Raw genomic sequence first — 24,048 nt, 5'->3', positions numbered from 1 at the left:
AGATAAGAGCTGAAAATTAAAAAATGCTAAAACTCTGCTTCATTAGCAATGACGTGTATGATGTTGCATTTATGTGTGCATATTGCACATTTTTTTCCCAACTATTCATTAGCAAAGATTTTGTTTAAGAATAAGTTGCTTTCACTGTACTTTCCCTGAAAACTGAAGTTATATAAAAGAGTTAGCTTAGCAAAAAGATTGGATCGCCTGTGTCACCCATCCCAATGCCAGCCGTACTTGTTAAATCAAATAAAATCTTTCAACATATTTTAAATTTTTGTGGTTACATTTATGTAAACATATTCTATCTTTTAGCTATCTTTTAGCAATGATATCCTTAAGAAGTTGGTTTCACCAGTTTTCCCTGAAAACTGAGGCTAAATATAAGAGCTAGCTTAACTTAGCATAAACGCTCAATCACCAGAAGTTACAACTGTTGTACTTGTTAGAATAAATATAAAAAAAACTTCCTAAAAATCAAACATACTTCAAATACTGCAGTTATATTTATTTATATTAAAGATTTCTTTAAAAACAAGTTGCTTTCACTGTACATTCCCTGAAAACTGAAGCTATTGAAAAGAGTTAGCTTAGCAAAAAGATTGGATCACTTTTAAATCACCCATCACAATGCCAGAAGTACTTGTTAAATCACATAGAATCTTGAAACATATTTAAAACTTTGTGGTTACATTATGTAAATGTATTCTGTTACAACTATCTATTAGCAATGATCCTTAAGTTGGTTTCACCAGTTTTCCCTGAAAACTGAGGGTAAATAAAAGAGCTAGCTTAGCTTAGCATAAAAGCTCAATCACCTGCACCACTAGTCACAACCCCAGAACTTACAACTTTTGTATTTGTTAGAATAAATATTTAAAAATTTCTTACAAATCAAACATACTTCATATTTATGTGTACACATTCTGTGCTTATCTATTACCTGAAAACTGAAGCTATAGAAAATAGTTAGCTTACCAGAGTGACTGAAAGCATCTAGCTTTTTTTTGTGGCAACACAACCAAAATATTTAATCAGTTTATCTTCAATGCTTGTACAGAGACTGTGTATCAAATGTTTAGTTCCTCATTTAAACCTTATGTTTACTTCCTGAGTAGCATTTTGCCAAGACGGTTTTCATGAATTGGTGAACAGAATCAGTATAATGACCCTGTTAAGCTAAAGTTATTTGTTTTGTGAAAGTTTAATGTTGTTGTATTGAGCTGTTTAGCTTTAATCTCTTTCTCATGTTTTCTTGTCCCTGATGACCATTTAGTGTGTGTTGTACCTGTGGTCACTGAAAATCCTCTACCCAAAGACGCTCTTTCTTCTCCGGGGAAACCATGAATGTAGACATCTGACAGAATATTTCACCTTCAAACAAGAATGTGAGTTGGATCTTTTTTATTCCTCCTAAAATTACAAGTTTTTTTCTCTCTGCCCTTTTGCCATTACTTCATGTCCCGTTTTGTGTCATCCATTAATACATGATATAAAAACAAATAAAAACACATACAAAAGGATGTTAATACTGTTGTAATACAGTCAAATTGGACTTTTTTTTAAAATTATTGCTGTAAATACAAAAATAATGTTAAGAAAATATATCATGTTTAAACTTCATGTTTACATTTGTTTGCTTCTTGTGCTTCATTTCTGACTATTTAAAAGCAAAAAGCAAAACATGTGAGAGTCCCAGTGTGACAGCAGTTCCACAGTAGTCCCTATTTCCTACATATTAATAAACAGAGACTATGAAATTGTACTTACATGTTATTGATCCCCAATGACAACAGAAAATACTTCATTTTATCTCAGGGATGAATGACAAATGTGACTAATGTCATGGATGTGATTGGGCCAGAAACTGTGGTTCAAACTTCTTTAATAGGCGGAAGCGTCGAAGACGTAAAATTATGTTGATTACTGAAAATCACATCAAGCACAACGATGGCCTAAACATAACCAATTATCATACCTCACATACTCCTAGCTTGACAGTTAAATACAATATACAGTTAAAATAAAGCTGTGTTGCTAATATTGATACATAACAAATGTGCCTTGCAGGTCATGTTTCTAATAAAACTCCTTACTCCACACCCATGCACACAAATGTAAAGACAATGAAATGACTAAACAGTCAGTAGTTAAAGATTAAGTTTCGTTTTTATCAGTAAATCAATGCATGTACTCCACGCCTCATTATGCGAAGCCTTTTCAGAAGGATCTCTTCACTTCCTCCCCCTCACATCCTTCCTTTCCTGCTCCTTCTCCCTCCTTTCCCACACTGCCCTCTTTTTTCTCTTCTTCCATCCACCCTCAGCCCTTTCCTTCTTCCCTCCCCCAGCGTCCTCCACCAATGAGTTTCATCGTCCTGTCCGAGAGTGGGTGATTAGCAGCAAATTAATTTGGCCCTTAATGATTGGCTCAGGGACTTACTCCTCTGTGTCTGATTGGCCAAGGGACGAGGACGCTAATTTCCCCTGGTGCTCTTGGCGAATAGTGGTTGCCCTCAATTACCATCTGCTGCGTTTGTGTATGTGTGTGAGCGTATATGACAAGTGTGCGCTAGTGCGTGTTCGGTGACTGCATGCATGTGCAAGTGTCTTCATAAATGTTTGAGTGTGTGGAAGAAGCTGACAACTGGTGGACTGGCAATAATGAGCTCTTGCTCTACACGAGGCAGATGGAGGGGTTGACAAACACACTCCTCGCTCACACACATGTAAAATGCTGGTCACCGTATACCAGTGCTCCACAATACTGTCGTTTTCCTGTCCGCGCTCTCTTCCCTTCTCCTCCTCCATCATCTCCTTTCCTTCCTCTCTTAACCTCTGCTCCTTCTCCTGTCTCCTCCCATCAATCAATCTCTTTCTCTCTCCGTATGAAATTACTGGTATCCTTCTTCTCTTTTCGACTCCCTCCTCCCTGTTTGCTCGCGTCTAAAAATCCACCCTCATCTCCTCTTTATTTTCTTTCCAGCTATTCCAATCCTGTGATGTAGTTTCATGTCAGATGTATTGTTACACTGTTGTGTGAAATGTACTTTAAAAGATGCCGTGTGTTGTTGGATGTCATCATTCATGCTGCTGGCAAATCAAAGGTGTGTTTCATAAAGCAGAACTTGTTGTGATACCGTTTTATATTTACAGGAGAAATCATTTGAGTCCTTAAAAGGAAGTTTTATCACAAAAAAACCCTAAATTCAAACGTTATTATTTGATGTAGTAACGCCTTAAGAGTGCTATCACTTATACTGTTAACAATTTCTGAGCAATGGTAGTGTGTAACTCTGTGGGGTAAATTTTGATGGATAGTTACCTTTTAGGTGATCTACAGACGTTTTCCAGGTATTTATATCCCATCCAGGAGGTTTACAATCAAGACAACAAATACAGTGTTAATTTAAAGACTCTATGGTAAATCTACAACAAGTGATCCATGATGACACCATTATTTAATCACATTTTTTAGAAAAAAAAAGGATAACTATCACTAGTATTTTGCTCAGAGATCTCACTTTTGACCTGGAAATGATGAAGTCCCTTCCTGTCAAACTTTCCTCCAATCATATAGCTTAAATTAATGACAATGTCCAATTGGAAGCAGCCAAAAAGAAAATAATGGTCCTTCATGGCTGGAATAAAGCCGAGAAGTGTCACGAGGAGGTGGTGGTGAGGACCCAAATGCAGGATCTGGAAGCAGGAAGGCTGAATGTAGAGGTTTATTTCCAAAGACTTGACACAGAAACACAGGAAGCTAACAAAATGAACCAGCAAAGAGGAACAGAAACCAAGCGGTATAAATACACATGAACAAAACGAGACACAGGTGAAGTGAATGAACTAAATGAGACCAGGTGAATCTAATGAACATGAAAGCAGATCAAGAAACCAGACATGAGGGAACTAAACAGGAAAAACTACAAAATAAAGCAGGAAAGCAGGAACTAAAGAGAACATGAACGTCACATCATGACAGAGAAGACTAATGGAGCTGAGATGGTGGTGGTTTACTGAGGATAGGCGGTAAATACTAGCAGAAATAAATGTAATCATATATATATTTTCTCCTAAAAGCCAAGACTTGAAGGAATGATCTGCATGTTGTGTTATTTCTACAAAGTCCTGTTACTGATGCATACTCTTTTGTTTATTTAGCTGGCCTTTATGCTGCTATATTTATTGATACATTCATTTTACATCATTTTTGCCCCATAATGGGACAACGGAAGCTGTCCTGAATAAAATAATATGATTAAAATGTTTGAGCTTTTTCATGCATTTTTAAACAGACACACACATACAAAAGAGACACGCCAAAAATGGCAAAAAAAAAATTGGCTTTGAGTGTCAAGAGTTAATGTTTTTACACCCAAATGAACCAAATGATGTTTTCAGACAAACTGTAAAATCTGTTTGAGGCCTTTAGATCTCAGAGCTCTTCAGATGTGCTCATGTAAAGGCATATTGTTTGTTTGTTTGCAGCAGTCTTTGTTGCAGTTTGTTTGCGTGCGATACGTGTTTATCACACAGCCACATACTGACTCGGCCCTGTTCTGTTGCCTTAAGTCTTGAAATATCTCTCCATTCCTTCTACCTCCAGGTAAGATCAAGTACTCAGAGCAGGTGTACGACTCCTGCATGGAGGCGTTTGATTGCCTGCCCCTGGCAGCCCTGATGAACCAGCAGTTCCTGTGTGTGCATGGGGGGCTTTCACCAGAAATTCACACGTTGGACGACATTAAGAAGGTACGAGAAGAACCACACACCTGCACCGTTATTGGACAATAATATATATCCACAAAAGAGGGTCAAAGCTGAGTGAAAACTGAAATCAGATTGCTCTGATTAATGTTAATTTACTTTAAATGGCTATATGTGTCCCATATTAGGCCACATATAGCAGAGTATCTCACAAAACAAAGATATATTTCTACAGTTTGGCGTGTCACGCACTCAAAAGCGCAGATTTACAGTTTCTTTCAAAAACCTCCGCCTAAATAGAAGATTTGGGAATAAACTAATCGGCATGTAGACATAAATAACTTGTTTTAGGTTTCAAAACGTCACAGCTTGCGACAATAACTGCGCTGACATCACATGTGTGATCTGTGTTTTACACTTAGACACAGCATGGATGCACTTAACGGTTAGGTGTGGACGTTTTTTTTTTTTTTGTAAAACCAAGGTATTCTAAACAGAAAGGGTCCGCTTTAAGTGAACCCTGAGGATAATCTGCTCCATTTGGTAAAACAAAGTGGTGCAGAGAACAAAAATCTGGTCCACTTAAGTACCTGGGGTCTCATTCCACTTGCACGTTTACCCTGGTTCAGTCTGCCGACAGTGTGAAAGCACTGCATTCAACAGACCAAGGACAAGATGCAACGTAGCACAACATGTCAAATATCTGTCCAGATCACCAGCAGATTGTGATGAAAATCATAATACAGTTGAACACCAAAGTAAAAGCAGAACTGCCTAAACTAAAGAAATTTATTCTTCTTTAATTGTTTATCTGAGGTTAAAGAGCCATTTTTGATCCTGACCAAACAAAGAGAGAGATTTTTTATTCTTTCTTCTTGGTCAGTGGATGTTTGGGAGAAAACCTCCCCCTAGTGAGCAGTTGTTGAAACTGCGTAACACGGTTGAAGTGGTTCGTTCCGGTTCAGTAAAGTGCAGTGTGAAAGCAATCTGAACCAAATAAAGGTACAATTTTTTTTTAAAAATTACTCACCTTGTGCAGCAAGTTTCCCAGACTATTTTGATGTGAATGCACCATTAAGAGTAATAAAAAAAAAAAGTGTGTATAGAAAATAAAATTATTGCGTATAATATGTCTGTTTTGGCAGCATTCGAATGAAGACTTGTAGAGATGTTATTGTTAGATGGTGGAGCTCTGATGAACTAGATCACAGGTTATAAAAACCCAGAACCATGAAGTTATTTTACATTGTGCTTTAGGTTTTTACAATGTTTAAAAATTATCTAAGATTTGTAGGAAGAAAGAAAACAAAGATGATCCAACTGTTGAGCGTTTGTGCCAGTTTTTGTTCAAACTTAGTGACCTGGCAACCTGCCTAGTAGGCATGCTCAGTAATCCATATTTGTCCTTAGGCTATGTTTAAGTCAGAGACATTTAGAACTAATTTGCATTAATCAATTTTAGGTGTATTTAGAGTAGCACTTTGACATTCATTGAGACTGAGATGTAACTAAGCTGCAGATCCAAAACAAATCTGTTAATTCGTACAGAAATAAAATGGTTGCAGAAGTATTCCATGAAATTACAAATAGAAAGATATGATCAAAGCAGAGTTGAATCTAAGGAACAGGACGAAGGAGGAGTAAAATACCTGGATTGGTAAAAGAAGGAAGGTTTTTCTGTCAGAAGGAGGAAAGTAGTTAGCGGTAGAATGTCCTGTATTACCCTCAGATCAGTGCCAGCCTTCTGAATCAGTTCATTCTGGGTGTATTTGCCCTCAGCATAGATAAACATGGCACTATACAGACTCATAAACCCTTCACAGCATAGTAGTCCATGCAGCATGTTGATATGCTGCAGCTGCTGCAGGAAAAATGGGCAACATGCTCATTCTGCAGAGTTTCCATGTGTTCATTGGGCTCAGTTCACTCCCAGGTATGTTTACTCCTCTAGCTTATACCAGCTCCTCTTTGTTTGAAAGAGGAAAGTCAGGATCTTATGAAGTATCCGTGGATCGGCTCAGCCTTAAACTGTGCCACATATAGGACAGGACAACCGCATGTTCTTAATATAGGAAGCTAAAATAACATGTAAAGATGATTAGCCATCAAAATAAAAAAAAATCAAAGCCTTTAGCTGTTTTTTTATGTTTACATTGAAAAATCTGAGCAAATGTCAGGAATAGAAAACATGATTGTGTATGACACAATCAACGCGATAAAAACACACATGTGAGCGGCCATGAAGACACAACTGATAAATATGCTCTCCAACTGCACCCACTTCTCTCCAATTCATGAAACACAAGAAAACAGAGCCGTAGAAGAAGCCGAGGATGAATGTATACAGTTCACAGCACCACAGAATACGTTGACACACACATGAACACACACTTCCTCATCTAATGGCAGTGTTTCCATGGTGAATCTGCTGGTGTGACATCTTCTCCCTCCTGTGTGGTGAGGGTTGCCATGGAGATGCTCTGCTCTGACAGTATGTGTTTGTGTGAGTTTGTGTGTGTGTGTTTTGTGCCTTCTTTCCAATCTGATTTGTACTGTATGCGCTCATGGGTTTATTTTGTGGTTTATGCAACTAAAAACACAAAAGATCTCTGTTGCACATAAACATTCATTATCTCTCCGCACACTTTTCTGTGGATTTTGCTGCGTTTGCTGGAGCATGTGCGTTTCTATAAGCTTGTGTTTCTGTTGGTGTGTGCTTGTTGCATGTCCTAGTTGGACCGGTTCAAGGAGCCCCCAGCGTTTGGGCCCATGTGCGACCTGCTGTGGGCCGACCCCCTGGAAGACTTTGGCAATGAAAAGACCCAGGAGTACTTTGGCCACAATACAGTCAGAGGATGCTCCTATTTCTACAGGTATGGAAGTCATTTAAATTCCTCCTAACAATGCTTTTTTTATTTTAAAGAATTACAGTTTATTTTAGAAAAAAATCTGCTTTAAACCCTTAAAACTCCACGAGATCAGTGATGCCACTTTCATTTATATTGTCAACAATTTCTCAGGAATGGTAGTGTGTAACTGTGGGGTAAATTTGGGGTAAATTGTGGTTGATACGGTGATTGACAGAAGCTTTCAAGGCATTTATATCCCATCAAGGAGGTTTACAATCCAGCCACAAAACATGTTTATTCAGGGACTCTATATGGTAAATCCACAATGAACAATCCATACCAGCATGATTATCAAATTTTTATAATAAGAAAAGATTAACATCACTACTATGCTGCTAGGAGACCTCTAATTTGACCTGAAAATAAAGATGAAGCCACTTCCTGTCAGACTTTCCACCAATCAGAGAGCTCAAACTGACGGTAACGTCCAATCAGGAGCAGCCAAAGATCAACAAGTGATGAGAAAAGCAGGAAAATAATGATCCTCTATGGCTGGAATAAAGTCAAGAAGACGTTTGGGATGCAGCTGAGGTGGAGGTGCTTTAGTGAGGATAGCAGGTAGATAGTAGCAGGAAGACGTGTGGAAACATGGAAATGGTGTGTGTTGTGTGTGTGTTTCAGACGTGAGAGAATGATGTGCAGATGAGAAAAAGCTTGGTCATTGCTGATCTGTGTTTTATTTCTACAAACCTCTGGTTGCTCTTTATGCTGCTTTATCTATTCATACATTCATTTTACATCATTTTAGCCTCAGAATCTGACAACTGAGTTTGTCCTGAAATGAGTTGACGTTCTTCATTAATTTTTGCATTTTAAAAGGAAGCTTTGACAAGGTTAAGGGGAAATAATACACCCTGAAAGCTTATCAGTACTGTACTTTTGAGTTAAACCTGATAATCGAACAAGCCAGAGTGAATATAATATTAAAATCTAAAAAAAATATGCAGTAGCAGCAATATTTTTAAAGTTACCAGCTGAATCAGGCATTTTTGTGGGCTCAGAAGATGTGTTGTTGATCTGTGCATCTTGAGGGTGTTTGGTATTAGAGAGATGTGAAGCTCAACTCCAAATCTGGAATTTAATAAGTTTTAGGTGGACTTCAGGCAAAGTGGTCTGGGATGTTGTTGACGAGAAGCACTTCCTGCACGGTTATGCCACATCCAAGATTCACTAGCATTCTCTAGGATTTCTCCCAGAGACTGAAAATCTTGGCCAGTTCGAACAAACACACACACACACACACACACACACACACACACACACAGACACACACGAACAGTGTGAGTGTGTGAGCAAACACGTAAACACAGCACATTCACAAACACATACCCGTTTCAGCATGAAAAGATATCCCACAATCCCCAGGGAAACTGCACGGTTCTGTTGCTATGACAACTGGCTACTCCTGCCAGATATGGAGTGATATTAAGATACAGTGAGAGAATGAGGGAGAGCAACATAGGAGGAGGGTGCTGCTGGTGGTGTTAGGGGAAAAGATGAAAGATGGAAATGGGAAAAAAAAAAAAGAAAGAAAATGGAGGAATGTGGAAACAAGAAGCTGCCTGAGAGACAGATGGAGAGTCTGTGCAGTCCTGACTTCCTCATCCGTGGAAGTTGGTGTTATGACATGTTCTCTGTGGCGAACACACTGATTTTCTATGTTTAGGAGACGCAGCATCAATCAACCAACTAGTGTGCACTCAGCCCCCACAGCTCGGAGGCAGCCATAAGCCCTGCTCAGGCCTGCTCGTACTCTCCGATGCCCCCTGCTGGTCACATCCAGAACTTCGCATTAGAAAACAAGAGGCCTTGTTCAAAACCTTTTTAAGGCTTTGCAGCAGCCATGTGATAGTATATGTCTGTTCTCATGTAAAATGTCTTTTACTGGCTCTTTTTGGACATTTCTACCCAAACATCTCATATAAGTCTTCTTGTTTTTCTGTTCCCAGTTACCCAGCAGTGTGTGAGTTCTTACAGACCAACAACCTGCTGTCAATCATCAGAGCGCATGAAGCACAGGATGCTGGGTGAGTCTTTTCAGTTTGAATGGGAGCAGCGTCTCACTTATTGCTTATCTTGTCATGTTCTGACTTCCTTCATTCTTTGCCAGGGAATTAGAAGAAAAGAGCTTCCGCTATTTTCCCTCTGTCATCCTCAAACCGTGTCATTAGAGTCGTCTCTGTAGCTTTCCTCTGGCTGACCGACAGCCAGTGGAACAAAAATTCAGGTTAACCATCTTGCCTCTTGCAATGAGCTATGTAAGGTTTGCAGTACAAATGAAACACTTAGAGGTAAAACATCATATTCTGACCTACAAATCCATTCCTGGCATCTGTTATCTCAGTGAAAATCCTCTAGACGTAATGCAGCAATTAAGGCAGTACTACTCTGACGGTTTATGTCATAGCTGTGGTGTTGTGTGAGCTGTTTGGTGAAGCCATTAACAGCATTTTCTCTGTCATCCAGACAGCTTGTCTGGGTTCAGGGGTCTGGTGCACTCGCCAAAGGGTGCTCAAAAGACACAATTTTAGTGAGTCAAGCTTCTGTGCCTTTACAAGTCAGTTAATGTATTAATGAAGTGTTCATTCAAAACTGCTGACACCACCTTATGCATATTCAGGAATAAAGACTTTATAGAATGAAAGCAGCAGCAGCGTGGAGACAAAAGATCCAGGTTTTAACCTGAAGAGTGACATAAATTATACTATGTGCACTGTCCTCCCTCCTCAGGCAAATACAGTAGTAAATGTGGGAGCTGAAAGCTAACTGAGAGTCATGCATGAGATACATGCGGTACAGAACAACTATGGACACGCTAGGAGGCACCAGCCCAAAAGAATCATACAGAAATGACAGGGAGAAACTCAGCTCAAAGACTTTACCAAGCATTTGCATCCACATGAAACACGGTTCAAACCTTAAGCAAATATATGGAAATGTAAGAATAACCCAAGAACAGCGCTGTTCTCATGTTTCAGATGAAAGCAGAGACTCTGCTGGATACAAACGTCCGTCTCATCAGCATGGGACAAAAACTCTTGCAGCTAAAAACCACAGTCACATTTCATGTTTTACTTTTGTCGTTTTGTGATGAAAAGTTTTATTCCAGATCTAAAAAACTGCTAAAGTGTCTCATCTGACTCTGCCTTGACGAAATCATGAAGGTCCTGCTAGTTTCCATGCAAATGAAGGTCCTGCTAGTTTCCATGCAGATGAAGGTCCTGCTAGTTTCCATGGAGATGAAGGTCCTGCTAGTTTCCATGGAGATGAAGGTCCTGCTAGTTTCCATGCAGATGAAGGTCCAGCTAGTTTCCATGGAGATGAAGGTCCTGCCAGTTTCCATGGAGATGAAGGTCCAGCTAGTTTCCATGGAGATGAAGGTCCAGCTGGTTTCCATGGAGATGAAGGTCCTGCTAGTTTCTATGCAGATGAAGGTCCTGCCAGTTTCCATGCAGATGAAGGTCCTGCTGGTTTCCACGGAGAGGAAGGTCCTGCTAGTTTCTATGCAGATGAAGGTCCTGCTAGTTTCCATGCAGATGAAGGTCCTGCTAGTTTCCATGGAGATGAAGGTCCTGCTAGTTTCTATGCAGATGAAGGTCCTGCCAGTTTCCATGCAGATGAAGGTCCTGCTGGTTTCCACGGAGAGGAAGGTCCTGCTAGTTTCCATGCAGATGAAGGTCCTGCCAGTTTCCATGCAGATGAAGGTCCTGCTAGTTTCCATGGAGATGAAGGTCCAGCTGGTTTCCACGGAGAGGAAGGTCCTCCTAGTTTCTATGCAGATGAAGGTCCTGCTAGTTTCCATGCAGATGAAGGTCCTGCTAGTTTCCATGCAGATGAAGGTCCAGCTGGTTTCCATTGAGAGGAAGGTCCTGCTAGTTTCCATGGAGATGAAGGAGGTTTCATAGTTAATTATTCTCTTTTCTGTCATATACTTTGTTGGTCTTCACATCTTTCTGAACCCTCACAGTGTTTTTAGGGTAAATTTGGGGTCTAAAACTAGATTCTCCTAACTTTGACCATCATTAGATGTGTCCATCATCATCATCATTGGCCCATGGCTTCCTGAGATATTTACCTGTGCAGCACCTCTATTAAACACCTGGAAAACAGCTCAGATTCATGATTTTAGTTTAAGTTCCTCATCAGACATGACTTCACTTGTTCCTAGATGAACTGAGCTGATGTCTTTGTGAATTTACCGACACGGTAACTCGTATCTTGATTCTCACACCTCAGTAGTAACCTCACAAGTTTTCACATGCTTTCTCTTTAGACCCAGATTAAACATACAACCCTGGTAGTTGGGAAGAAATGCTTGATTTATTTTGGGTTTGCCGTTATCGACAGGAGGCAGAAAAGACTGGCTTCATCAGGACGAGGTTAATAACTAGTCGGCATAAGCTGCTGTAAACCGTCTGTTCATGACAAACATGAAAAACAGAACAAAATTTAGTTTTACACAAGTGGTCTGAACCACAAAGCCATTTTAATTGACACCAGACTTGTTTATTTTTTGTTTAAAAAAAACAAAAAATTCTCCATTTCTGAGTAAGGTAATTAGTTCCTCCTGGAGCATCCATACAAGAAGATGCTTTGTGTTAATTGTAACCAGATACAAAAAAAAGAGAGCAATCTTTCTGATGGCAGATCTTCACATTGTAGGCTTTCAGAACACTTCCTAGCAGCTCATTTTCTCCCACCTCGTTGGTGATCTTCCTCTATTTTTATCAGCTTTTAAGTGTGTGGCTGTCTCGCCTTGAACTAGTCCCTGTCTGGTTTTAAAGACCTCTGAAGAAAATCCTCGGTTTTCATCTACAATGCAGTGTCTCATTTGAATAGCTGTAACGTGGGTGGCTTGTTTGTCTCTCTTTGCTCAGATACCGCATGTACAGGAAGAGTCAGACTACAGGTTTCCCCTCCCTCATCACCATCTTCTCTGCTCCCAACTACCTAGATGTCTACAACAACAAAGGTCTGACACACAAAACGCACATTTATTTTGGACTGAACATAATGTTTCTAATCAAAGACTGAACAGAAACACTTGAGAATATGAATACATTTCACTAACATTTAGTTAATATTTTTCATAATAATTCAACAAAATATTTTTTCTACTATTCTTTAGGAAATATTGAACACAATCTGAACAAATGTTAAAGTAATGACATCTCCATGTGTGTCCGTGTGTGCAGCGGCGGTGTTAAAGTATGAGAACAATGTGATGAACATCCGACAGTTCAATTGCTCTCCTCACCCCTACTGGCTGCCCAACTTCATGGACGTTTTCACGTGGTCGCTACCTTTTGTGGGAGAGAAAGGTACCGCAAAGATCCAGCAATGTACCCGCAGAGACGATGCTATTTTACCAAAACCCCCAGAGATGGTTAAAGTTTTATAGTCTTTAGTTAGAGCATCTTAGTGTTCATTTAGAGGAATAAACTTTGTAGCAAATTAAGACAAACTGATTTTAAAAAGAAGCTATATCAACTATATTAGCTAAAGATTACTATTTTAAAGGTACAGTGTGTAAAAATGACTGACATCTAGTGGTAAAGATGGGAATTGCAAGCTGTGAATGGACAGTGGCCAAAATTCCTCCACTTATAAACATGTTTAATCTGAGTGTGTGAGTTTAATATGGAGTGGATCCAGTGGCTTCATGTGCAGCAAACAACAATGTGTACATGTGTATTGTCTTCTATGGTCCTTTTCAGCAGGTATTTATCCTAAACTGTGCTCTTCATCGAGTTGCTGTGGATGGAAGAGTTAAATAATAAATATGTCTCTTTTTTTGTGTAAAGCACAAAAAAACTTATTTTTTACAAAATCGTAATGATGTCTCAGTTTGTTTTTATATATTTTAATAGTTTGTGCTTTAGAGCAGCATTGACATCACATTAAATAAGAAGAAAATTACAACCTATTAGCCTATTATCATCTTATCTTACTTATTACGCTAACGTCTACTGCATTCACAGTGATGTGAGGTCATGTCAACACACATCTCCCTCATGTGGACTTTGTATTTTTTATGTGATCTGACAGGTCACATTTTTAAGCAGCTGCTACAAAACAATCTCCATTTTTGTTTCTCCGTTTCTTTGTGGCAGTGACAGAGATGCTAGTCAATGTCCTGAGCATCTGCTCTGATGACGAGCTCATGAACGATGGAGACGAGATCTACGATGGTGAGAAGCGCTCATGGAGCGAACGCTCTTCAGTCATTACAGGGTTTTTGTTGTTTTTTTTAGATATATATATATCTGAGCTTGCGTTTGACTCTGTTGCAGCCAGTGCAGCAGCAGCGAGGAAAGAGGTGATCAAAAACAAGATCCGCGCCATCGGGAAGATGGCCAAGATGTTCTCTGTTTTAAGGTGGGCTACGTTTTATTTATCTGATTTTTTTTTTTTTAAATTTAAAATAAAGAAAGTGAGCAGTGTTTTATTTATTTATTATTTATTTAGTTTTAAAAATTGTTATTTTTTATTTAGAAAACAGTGGGTTGCATTTTGTTTGTTTATTAATTTATAAATGTTAATTTTTTGTTATAAAAAGGTAGTTCACATTTTATTTTTTTATTGACTTATTTAAAATATTTTATTCATTTATTTATTTTATTTTTATTAAGTGGGTTTATTTACATATGTCTACAAGGTATTTTGTCCTCTGTGCAGAAGTTTGAGGCTTCTCAGTCAAGCATGATTTATCGAATAAATTTAAATCTTACTGTTTTGTTAAAAATGCATCCTGATCTTTCTTTTGCCGCCCCAATTGTGATGATTACTGCAAGAGCAATAAGTCAACATTTCTTTTGCTGATATGTTTCTGTTTCTCTTTAATGTCAAAGTAATTAAAAAAGTAATTAAAAGAGTAATTAAAAGTATGAACTTCAATTTATTAAGATTTTTTTCAAAGTTCAGTAATTTAAATCCTTTCAAAATAACTTTTATGTAAAACGTCTTTAGGAAGCAGCAGGCAAAGTGACGGGATGTCTTGCTACCGTCTCACCAGATGACGGAAGCCATTAGAGAGTCTCGGCTGTGAAGCAGCACTTTGTTTGGGCGAGGTTTGTCAGAGTAAAGGAGACTGCAGTGAAGCTGGTTGGATATTCGACTAATTCAAACTTCACTGTGTTTTAGATGCCAGATGCGTTAAAAATTAGACTTTTAGTTTCCTCTGTGGTGTCGATAAAGAATTTAAAAATGAATTTGTTTTCACTAATTGTAAAGTTAAACCTTAAAATATAATATCAAGACATCCTTAATTTTTACAATGCGTTACTGTTATCTCTGTTTTGTTTGTTTTTTTAACCCACCTTTGACAAGAGAAGAAAATACTGTTAGGGAACTCTCAACAGCTTAAGTTCTGATACCCATACTGCCATGAAATATTTAAAAACCTCGTCATACACTCGCAGATGTCTTGAGCACCAACAAGACCATTTCTTTTAAATACTGTATGTCGGTCTGACCTGATCAAATAAGTGCTGAACTGGTTTGGAAAGTGTGAAGTCTACTTGCACTGTCCTCGATGATAAACAAATAATATAATATAATATAATATAATATAATATAATATAATATAATAAATATAAACATAATATAGTATGATATAGTATAATATAATATAACATAATATAATATAATATAATATAATATAATATAATATAATAAAAATGAACATAATATAGTATGATACAGTATAATATAATATAACATAATATAATATAATCATAATATAATAATATAATATAATATAATATAATAAATATAAACATAATATAGTATGATATAATATAATATAATATAATATAACATAATATAATATAATATAATATAATAAAAATGAACATAATATAGTATGATACAGTATAATATAATATAACATAATATAATATAATCATAATATAATCATAATATAATATAATGTAATATAATATAATATAATGTGACGTAATATAATGTGACGTAATATAATATAATATAACATAACATAACATAACACAATTTAAAATAAAATATTGATGAATTGAACCAGTAGCAGGTTGGACCTGAAAAGCTTTCCTTTCCTCTTTAGACAATGAGTGACAATGTCATGTTTTTTTACTTCATGGTACTTGTGAGATTTTGTGAGGACCAGGACTGAGAATCCCTGATCAGGATCAACATCTTCATGTAAACACAGCTGTTGGGGTTTTTTAACAGCAGCTGTCTGTGTACGACGCATTTCCCCGGCAGACTTTCCTTCATATCTAAAAATGTTCTCTCTTTTTCAGCTTCTGCTTCCAGATCCTTTTTCTTTGCAATTTCCATCATGAGTTTGCGTGTTTGCAGGTGCACAGTTAAGAGTATAATCCTCTGACTTTCTCTTCCTTCCCACCTGTTATCTTTCTCTGTTGATTAAAAAAATAAAATAAAAAAAAAATCCACTCACATCTGTCTCCCACACCCACTCGCTGTGTCTGGCTGTTTCTCAGGGAGGAAAGTGAGAACGTCTTGACCCTGAAGGGGCTGACTCCTACCGGCATGCTGCCCAGCGGTGTGCTGTCTGGAGGCAAGCAGACCCTGCAGAGCGGTGAGTGTTGCACAAACTCGCTCTACCCTGAACAGAAACAGAGATGTGGAAGTAAAAAAAAAAAAAAAAACCACCATGAGAAAACATGGACAGTTAATAAACCTCCTTTGGATCATCCTCCGGTTCCTTCCTGGGCTTCCTCCTCTTCTCCTCCCGTTCTGCTGTTTCTCTCCTCCTCATCCTCCTGCCTCACTCACTCTCTCCACCTCACCTCACCAGCGCCGAGGATACTAACAGCCTGCTGGGTGTGTTTGTGGTTGCAACTGGAAGAGTGTGTGTGTGTGAGAGAGAGACGCTGAAAGTAGGCAGCAGAAACACAAAAGCAACTAAACTGTGTGTGTGTGTGAGAGAGAGAGAGAAAGCGGTAAAGCTAACACCAGCTGCTGCTAACACCAGACCCCCTTCTGAAGCTGCCATGACGCTCTGAGGGCCTCACATGTTTAAAGCCTGAAACATGCCCCCCCGAGTCTGTCACTTTACCAGCCCTGGGTTCAGAGCGTTTACCCAGACCACAAAAAAAATAAAAGAAAAATCAAGAATCTGACAACGTAGCTGAGATCTGAATCAAAGGCGACCAGCTGGGCTGCAATTGGACACCCTGAGGATTACTTGCTGAGTTTTTAGGCCAGCCTCCTTTTCATGTTTTGGGAGGTGGTTTTAATGTTTGTACGCATATTTTTAACCCTTAAAACTCCACTTAAAAACACTTTTTGCAATTTAAACATGCATATAGACCAGGGGTGCCCAAACTTTTTGCCTCCAAAGGCCAAACTGAAAATGATCCAGTGCGCCACGGGCCAAACGCTGCAGCTTTAAGGATGAAACACGAGAAAATGCACAAAGTTATTTTAATTATGGTTCAATAGCAAATACAGTATTTTTTTTTTCCTATCTGGGCAAATAAAATGTTATATAAAAAAAAATCAAAACAGCAATAGAACAATAAAGCCACAGTTAGAGGGGCAAGAAACAATAATTACAGCCACTAAACTGCAACCAAGTGCAACGTGTCAACAACCAGAAACATGTGGAACAAGGCAAGTTGTTGTTACTTAGTGGAAAACATTAAACTGATCTTTAGAAATTACCAGTCTCTCCATGTTGGGTTGTACCTGGCTTACTGACAAGGTCACTGAGGTGTGAGTCCCTCTGAGTCTGGTCTTATTGGGGTTCATGACACTGAAAGTGTCTTTTCATCAAGCTCTGGAGGGCATTAATATAAACAATGATTTAAGGGCCAAAAGCAAACTGAGAAGGATGCGTTTGGGCCGCAGCTGAGCTGCAAAAGCCGTCTTTTCATCGTTTTCTAATGTTTTTATACTAAACTTTACACTCCCACTTATAGAACACACATACATTCCTCCGATACTGTAATACAAATTATGACCCCTCCTTCAATAAGCATGCATGTTTCCCGAAGGGGAGGGGGGAAAGTTATACAGAGGAACTCTGTTTTAATGAGCTAAGACGTCTTCTGTACCAGGTGTTACAGGCCTGCACTGAGGCAGGTTCCGGAGAGACTAGATAAGGGTCCTCCACAAGCATTACAGCCTACAGAAAGTCCTTGTAAATCTTCCATCTTCTTCAAGCCAAAGCTGAGAAACCAGGAGGAGAGTTCCTGCCAGTGTCTGACATCATGATATACATAGAGTCCTTTTGAGAACAATGAGAATCTCAATGAGAAAAAGTCCCTGTTATGGTTGTAGGCATTAGAAACATCATAAAAAACACATCAAGTCTCCATGCAGCACCTTATCTTGAAGGTAGGAGAGCTGCAAAGAGGAGGGAGGAATTCTCTCCCACTATCTCCTTCAGCACACCGTCTGTAATGCTGCTTTACAGTCCTCTACATTGCAAATTTAAGCTCCCAAAGAGTTACTACTACAAAAGGTTTATAAGAGTTACTAGTAGTTAATCGATCTATTGTATAACAAACTGCATAAAACATCTCTATGTCCTTACAGCAGCTTCCTTATCTTTCCAGCAGAGGCCTGCATAAAGGCAGGGAGTTGAGAGGAGAATGGAGGGGAATCCCTCCACAATGCTGCTCCACAATCTTACAAACATGAGTTTCCAAAGAGTTACAAACAAAAGTTACGAAAAGAAGTTACTAAGGTTAATCAAACTATTGCATTGCAAACATTAAAAATACATACAGCTTGTGATAATCATGCAAAAGCATTTGATCAGTCTGTAGTGTAGAGTAGCTCTTTTCTTTTCAGGCTGAGGGTTAAAAGGTCAGAAGGGAAGCTCCTGTCATGTCTCCTGGTCGGAGATACAACAGTGGCCAGAATATAAACCTCCTGTACAGGATAGACATAAATAGGGTGATGTCACGCTTTGTGCGGGATAGTCCCGCATTTCTATTACTTTTCACACGTCCCACAAAACGGGGCGCATTTTCACGACTAGTCTTCACTTTTGTGAAAAAACAAACCAATTGTGTGTGGCAAAATATTTGACAGCTGTCACATCACACCGCCTGCTGATCTGAGTTACACTCGTGTCAATCAAACTAGGAGGCGGGACTTAATGCACAGCTAAGATGCACCGGTGCACCCGCGAACGAAAATAAATAATCAATCAATCAATCAAACTTTATTTTGACACTTTCACATACCTCAAAGTAACCAAAGTGCTGTACAGGTAAAATAAAATAAATCAACATTAAAAGCACTAAAATAAAGACAACATAATGGTTAAAAGACAAAATAAGACAGAAAAGACCGAGTGCTCCTGCTCTCAGGAGTTAAAAGCAAACATTAAAAGATGAGTTTTTAAAAGAGATGTAAAACCACTTAAAGTCCCAGCAGACCTCACCGGAAGAGGGAGACTGGAACAGAGTTATACTGTTCTGCTACTGCAGAAAAGGCTCTGTCTCCATGAGTCACGAGTCGAGTCCTGGGGACGACGACAAGCATCTGGTCTTCTGATCTCAGAGCCTTAACGGGACAATGATGCTGCAGAAGCTCAGAGAGGTACAGAGGTGCCAATAAAATGACTAAATAAAAACACAGATCGATGATGGCGGACAGGGAGACGACCGCAGTGAAGGAGAAAAGAAGGACTGGGAAAGCAGATATTCCTGTGTTAAACCTGTTCCAGGAGACTGTGAGAGGGTCTGTTAAAGTCATTTTTCTGTGTCACACGGCGGGGAATATGACGAGAAACGGCACAAAAAATGAGCTACTCAGAGGGAGGCTTTATAGTCACAGATTTGTTGGGTTTGGATAATAATTTTATTACCAAAGAGCAGAATAGAAAGTTTATTTTTTTCAAACTTTGTCATGGCAGAGTGGACTCTCACATTGTCCCACATTTAGTGAGAAAAGATCTGGTCACCCCATACATAAATGTCTGATACTTCATAGATCATGTAAAAGGTGAGGGATTGATCATTATTTACCCCACAGAGTTACACACCACGTTCCTGAGAAACAGCAGTCTGCGCTACCGGTGATCTTGTGGAGTTTTAAGGGTTAATCAAACATTAATATTAGCCTGATTTGTTATTAATTATCTTCTTTTTTTTTGTTAAGTTGTTGTACAGGAAAAAACCTAATTTAACTTTTTCCAAAAGCGAATGTTTGACAATCACTCATACTCTCCTTCTTTGCTTCCTGAGGCAAAGATGTTAATGCATATCTGCACAGAAGCATGTTTCAGCCTTCACTTCGTTTTCCTTCTCCTTCTCTTTTCTTTGTACTTCATCTTCTCTCTCGGACTCTGTCTTCTTCTCCTCTCTCTTCCTGTCTTTCTTCTCTTGCCCATCCTTCAGCTACCATTGAGGCCATAGAAGCTATCGAGACAGTTAAGGACCCCGAAGGTAAAATCACTCTCATTCCACTGTGTGTGTGTGTGTGTGTGTGTGTGTGTGTGTGTGTGTGTGTGGTACGGCCGCCATGCTCATCAGGTCATAGATTTTCTTCACCCACGAAACACTGAGCTCTTCTAACCGCATCAGCGCTCAAATCAAAGCCTTAAACCGCTGCATGCTGAAGCCACCACATGAAACACAAACTTTTCTCTTTCCTTTTCTCAGGAAACAGAAAAAACTCACAACTATGCTTCATCTGTACACACAACAACCTTTATTTACCTTTTCAGATGCAACACAGAAGGATTTTCTTAGCAAACACACATATAGCAGAAGAGCAGGGCTGTGGGTGTCGTAATGATGGGTTACTCGGATGTTTTACTGCATCGTCTTACAGTCTTTTCCTTATATTTAGTAGATGCTGTAGTTCTGTAGTCAACAAACATGCAATCAATCTGCTTCTGTTCAAGCTACGGCAGAACAAGTGTCACCCTGGGATGATGATTAGAAACTAATGTGCTGGATTTATTCTACAAACCAATTAAAAACACTTTATTTGTGGAGAAACTCAGCTTCTCAGACGGCTTTCGGCCTCCTTCAGCAAATGACCACGTGGATGAAGCACAAAAGCATCGGGGGGGGACTTCCCTCAAGTGTGCTGGAAATGTCAAGATATTTTGATTTAAAATTAATTAATAAAAATTATATATATATATATATATATATATATATATATATATATATATATATATATATATATATATATATATATATATATATATATATATATATATATAACTGAATCATTTGAGTAAAATTGGTAATACAATTAAAAAAACTGGATTTTATACGACTAATCATGGCTGAATGCGAACAGTTTCATGGTTAGCTTCAGTTTTAAGCTACTTTCTAGATGAAAATTGTGGGGGGTTTTTTAGACACTTTTGTACCTAATTTTAAGAGGAAAGGAAATTAAACTGGTTGACTTGTTTTCTCTAAATTAATCTGGTCTCACCTGCTGATTTTTTCACTAACTTTCAGACACATTAAGTGTGCAACACACATTAAAACATGCAAACTAATACTAAGCCATTTCTCCAGATTGTTCTACCCAGTAATGTTAAAAATCACAATCACAGCAATTGTGACACAGTATGAAGTAAGCAAACTACAATTAATGCAAATGACTGGGTGTGTTACAGTTGTGCTCATGTCTTCATCCCCTTTCATTGAAGAAAAGCTGAATTTACATCAATCACTCAAATAATGGAGACTTTAAAAAAGGAACAATAAATAAAAATTTGCAAAAATATAATTTAGTGATATAAAACATTGTTTGTTCATTTAATTGAGTTGAAGAAAGAAAAAAAACAAACAAACAAACAAATGTGTCCTGGACAAATTAGAGACTTTTCTGTTGAACAGTGGGACAAAATACCTGCCAACAGGTGCAGAAGTCTGACTGAGAGGAACAGAAAACACCTGACTGGAGCGGAAACATTAAAGGATTGTTCAACTAAATATTACTTTATGACTGATGTAATATGTAATAAATTATCTTATTTGTGTACTTTTTAAAAAAAATATTTCTATTGAACCAGAATTATAAAATAATGTAACGATTTTCATAAAATCTTTATTATTTTAGTCAAATTCAGTTTATTTTACAGGCAGCTGTTTTTTTTCCTTCTTTAATGAAAGGGGATGAATAAATATAAGCACGACTGTACATTTAGAGTGTATAAAATGATGTGAAAGGTTAGAACTGGTGGTCCTGTGGTGGGCTCTAAATCCAGTTCTACTTATCAGGCTTGACCCTGATAAGATGCGACGTGATGCTGCATCAGTGAACATGCCAGTGTTTCATGTCCCGGTACGCGAGTTGTCTGCTGAAGAAGCCCAGTGAATGTGTCTGAAACATCTCTGAGAAGTTGAGCTTAAAATACGCCACAAGCACGACTCCTCCCCCCCCTGTTAAAGAGCGAACATCCAGGCTTCAGTCCTGCAGACCAAACTGAAGCCGGGAAAGGGTCTGCCGGGTTCTCCTGAACAGATTGTTGTCATGCTGTTTGTGTTTAGTGAAGTTTACGCTGTCTACACAGACCTACTTATTCGTCTGCACGCTTCAGTTGACCGTACTGCTCTGTGTTTAGTGCTGTCGTTGGCTTACCTGAAGCGCACTCCATAATTTGTTCGTGCAAATAAATTATGGGTATCCCTTGTGTTTTGTTTCTGCTGTTTTTTAATGTGATTTGCAGTCCACTATGTGCAGTTGGTCTCTCTCGACGTGGACCACCTTCTGGGTCTGGGAGAACATGCCAGAAACCCCTATTAAGCTGATTTTACTGCTTCTACTAGTTTTACTTTTATAAAACTGAGTTTCTGACTCCTTTGCAACAAGCAAGCATGTGTCCGTTGATGAGTTTTGAAGTTTACAAGGGCACTCCAGAGATTCAGCGAAGAAATTTTCCAAAGTCTGAACCAGATTAAGGAGGACGTCGTGTTTTCTTTGTACCTGCTTTCCGTCAGAGCGCTACGTAGCACTTAGTCTGCGGCGTTACAATGCTAAATTCTACTTCACAAGAAGCTGTTGTCTTCCAGAGGAGATTCTGCTCCTCAGCTCAACATAAAAACCTAAAACCTGTTACCTACATCACTATAATACACATTTACACTGTTACATTTCATAATTATTTTGGCACACCTTTGACAAACACCATGACGTCATAATAAAGGTTAAAGTTAAAAAGAAGAAATTCTTTCCAGCTTGTTTAACTACCTGTGTACTGCTACTACAAAGACAGAAGTTACGTCCATTACCTCTGAGGAAACAAGGCTTTAGGCTACGACAAGACTGCATTAAACCACACTGTTGCCACTCTTGCAGCCCAGCGTGCAGCACCCTCAGCTGAAAATCAATGTGCACACTCGCAGTGTTTCAGACCGAATGCTTCCTGGAGCCAATAAACATCTGGGATGAGTGCTGTGATTTTATAGCTGATGCTGTAGGAAATTTGACCACTAAATTAAAAACAAAGACGTTTGGAGGCAAAGATAGTTTAGCTACTTAACTGAATAAATTCTTCCTCTCAGGGAACAAAGTTTCACGCTGCAACAATAAGAAGTGGAAGGATTATGTCATTGCCGCTTTGCAGCCTGGCGTGCAGCACTTTCATGCCGAGTGAAGGCTGTAGACCAGCGGTGTCCAAAGTCTGTCCTCGAAGGTCACAATCCTGCAGGTTTTCCATGTATCCCTGCTCCAACACACTTTATTTAAATGAATCAGTCACTGTGCAGAACTTCATTGACTGTTGGAGCTGGTTAATGTGAGCCAGGTGTGTTGGAAAAGGGATACATGGAAAACCTGCGGGACTTCGGCCTTCGACGACTGACTTCGGACACCCCTGCTGAAGACGAGGACTTTAAAGGTGGAGTATGTAATATTTTCAATATTTTCAAAATAAATTAATAAAATAACTACAATCATAATTAGATAGTTTTTTTTTTTAAACGTGTTCCAGTCTGTCCATATTTTATGCCTTATTAAATTACAAGTTTAATCAATGACAAAAAGTTTTTTTTTTTACTGGTAGGCAAATATTTAAGAAGGGTCTTTGTCATTAATTAAACTTGTAATTTAATAACACATCAAATATGGACCGACTGGAACCTACATGTTAAAAAAAAAAAAACAACTATCTAATTATGATTGATTGTAGTTATTTTTTTAGTTCATTTATTTTGAAAATATTGAAAACCTTACATACTCCACCTTTAATGCAGATGGAAGAATTTTCCTGCTAGATGCAAAAGCCAGATGTTTGCAGGTGTGAACTGATTTGTTTTACTGATGGAAAAGGGGCTTAAGAAAATTAAATGTGCCGACTGCACCTGCAGGTAAATGTTAAATAAAAGACAAAACCTACAGTTGTGCTCATATGTCTTCATCCCCTTTCATTAAAGAAAAGGCTGAATTTACAACAGTCACTCAAATAACTGGAGACTTAGAAAAGGAACAATAACTAAAAATTTGCA

General features: G+C 38.5%; 1 protein-coding gene across 1 annotated transcript in view; it reads left to right on the top strand.

The window, feature by feature from the left end:
• The window catches only part of ppp3cb (protein phosphatase 3, catalytic subunit, beta isozyme), a gene marked incomplete at both ends in the record, with an annotated part of 53,470 nt that overhangs the window by 26,624 nt on the left and 2,798 nt on the right, over nucleotides 1–24,048 (top strand). Inside the window, 10 exons of the mRNA XM_079250556.1 lie at nucleotides 1,277–1,388; nucleotides 4,609–4,754; nucleotides 7,443–7,582; nucleotides 9,568–9,645; nucleotides 12,496–12,590; nucleotides 12,814–12,939; nucleotides 13,732–13,809; nucleotides 13,912–13,996; nucleotides 16,099–16,196; nucleotides 19,975–20,022. Of these exons, the coding sequence (XP_079106682.1) occupies nucleotides 1,277–1,388; nucleotides 4,609–4,754; nucleotides 7,443–7,582; nucleotides 9,568–9,645; nucleotides 12,496–12,590; nucleotides 12,814–12,939; nucleotides 13,732–13,809; nucleotides 13,912–13,996; nucleotides 16,099–16,196; nucleotides 19,975–20,022 (1,006 nt within the window). The remainder of the gene's footprint in view (nucleotides 1–1,276; nucleotides 1,389–4,608; nucleotides 4,755–7,442; nucleotides 7,583–9,567; nucleotides 9,646–12,495; nucleotides 12,591–12,813; nucleotides 12,940–13,731; nucleotides 13,810–13,911; nucleotides 13,997–16,098; nucleotides 16,197–19,974; nucleotides 20,023–24,048) is intronic.

Source organism: Telmatherina bonti, assembly GCF_933228915.1.
Source record: "Telmatherina bonti genome assembly, chromosome: 12".
Taxonomy (NCBI): Eukaryota; Metazoa; Chordata; class Actinopteri; order Atheriniformes; family Telmatherinidae; genus Telmatherina; species Telmatherina bonti.
This window is presented reverse-complemented; position numbering and strand designations above follow the sequence as displayed.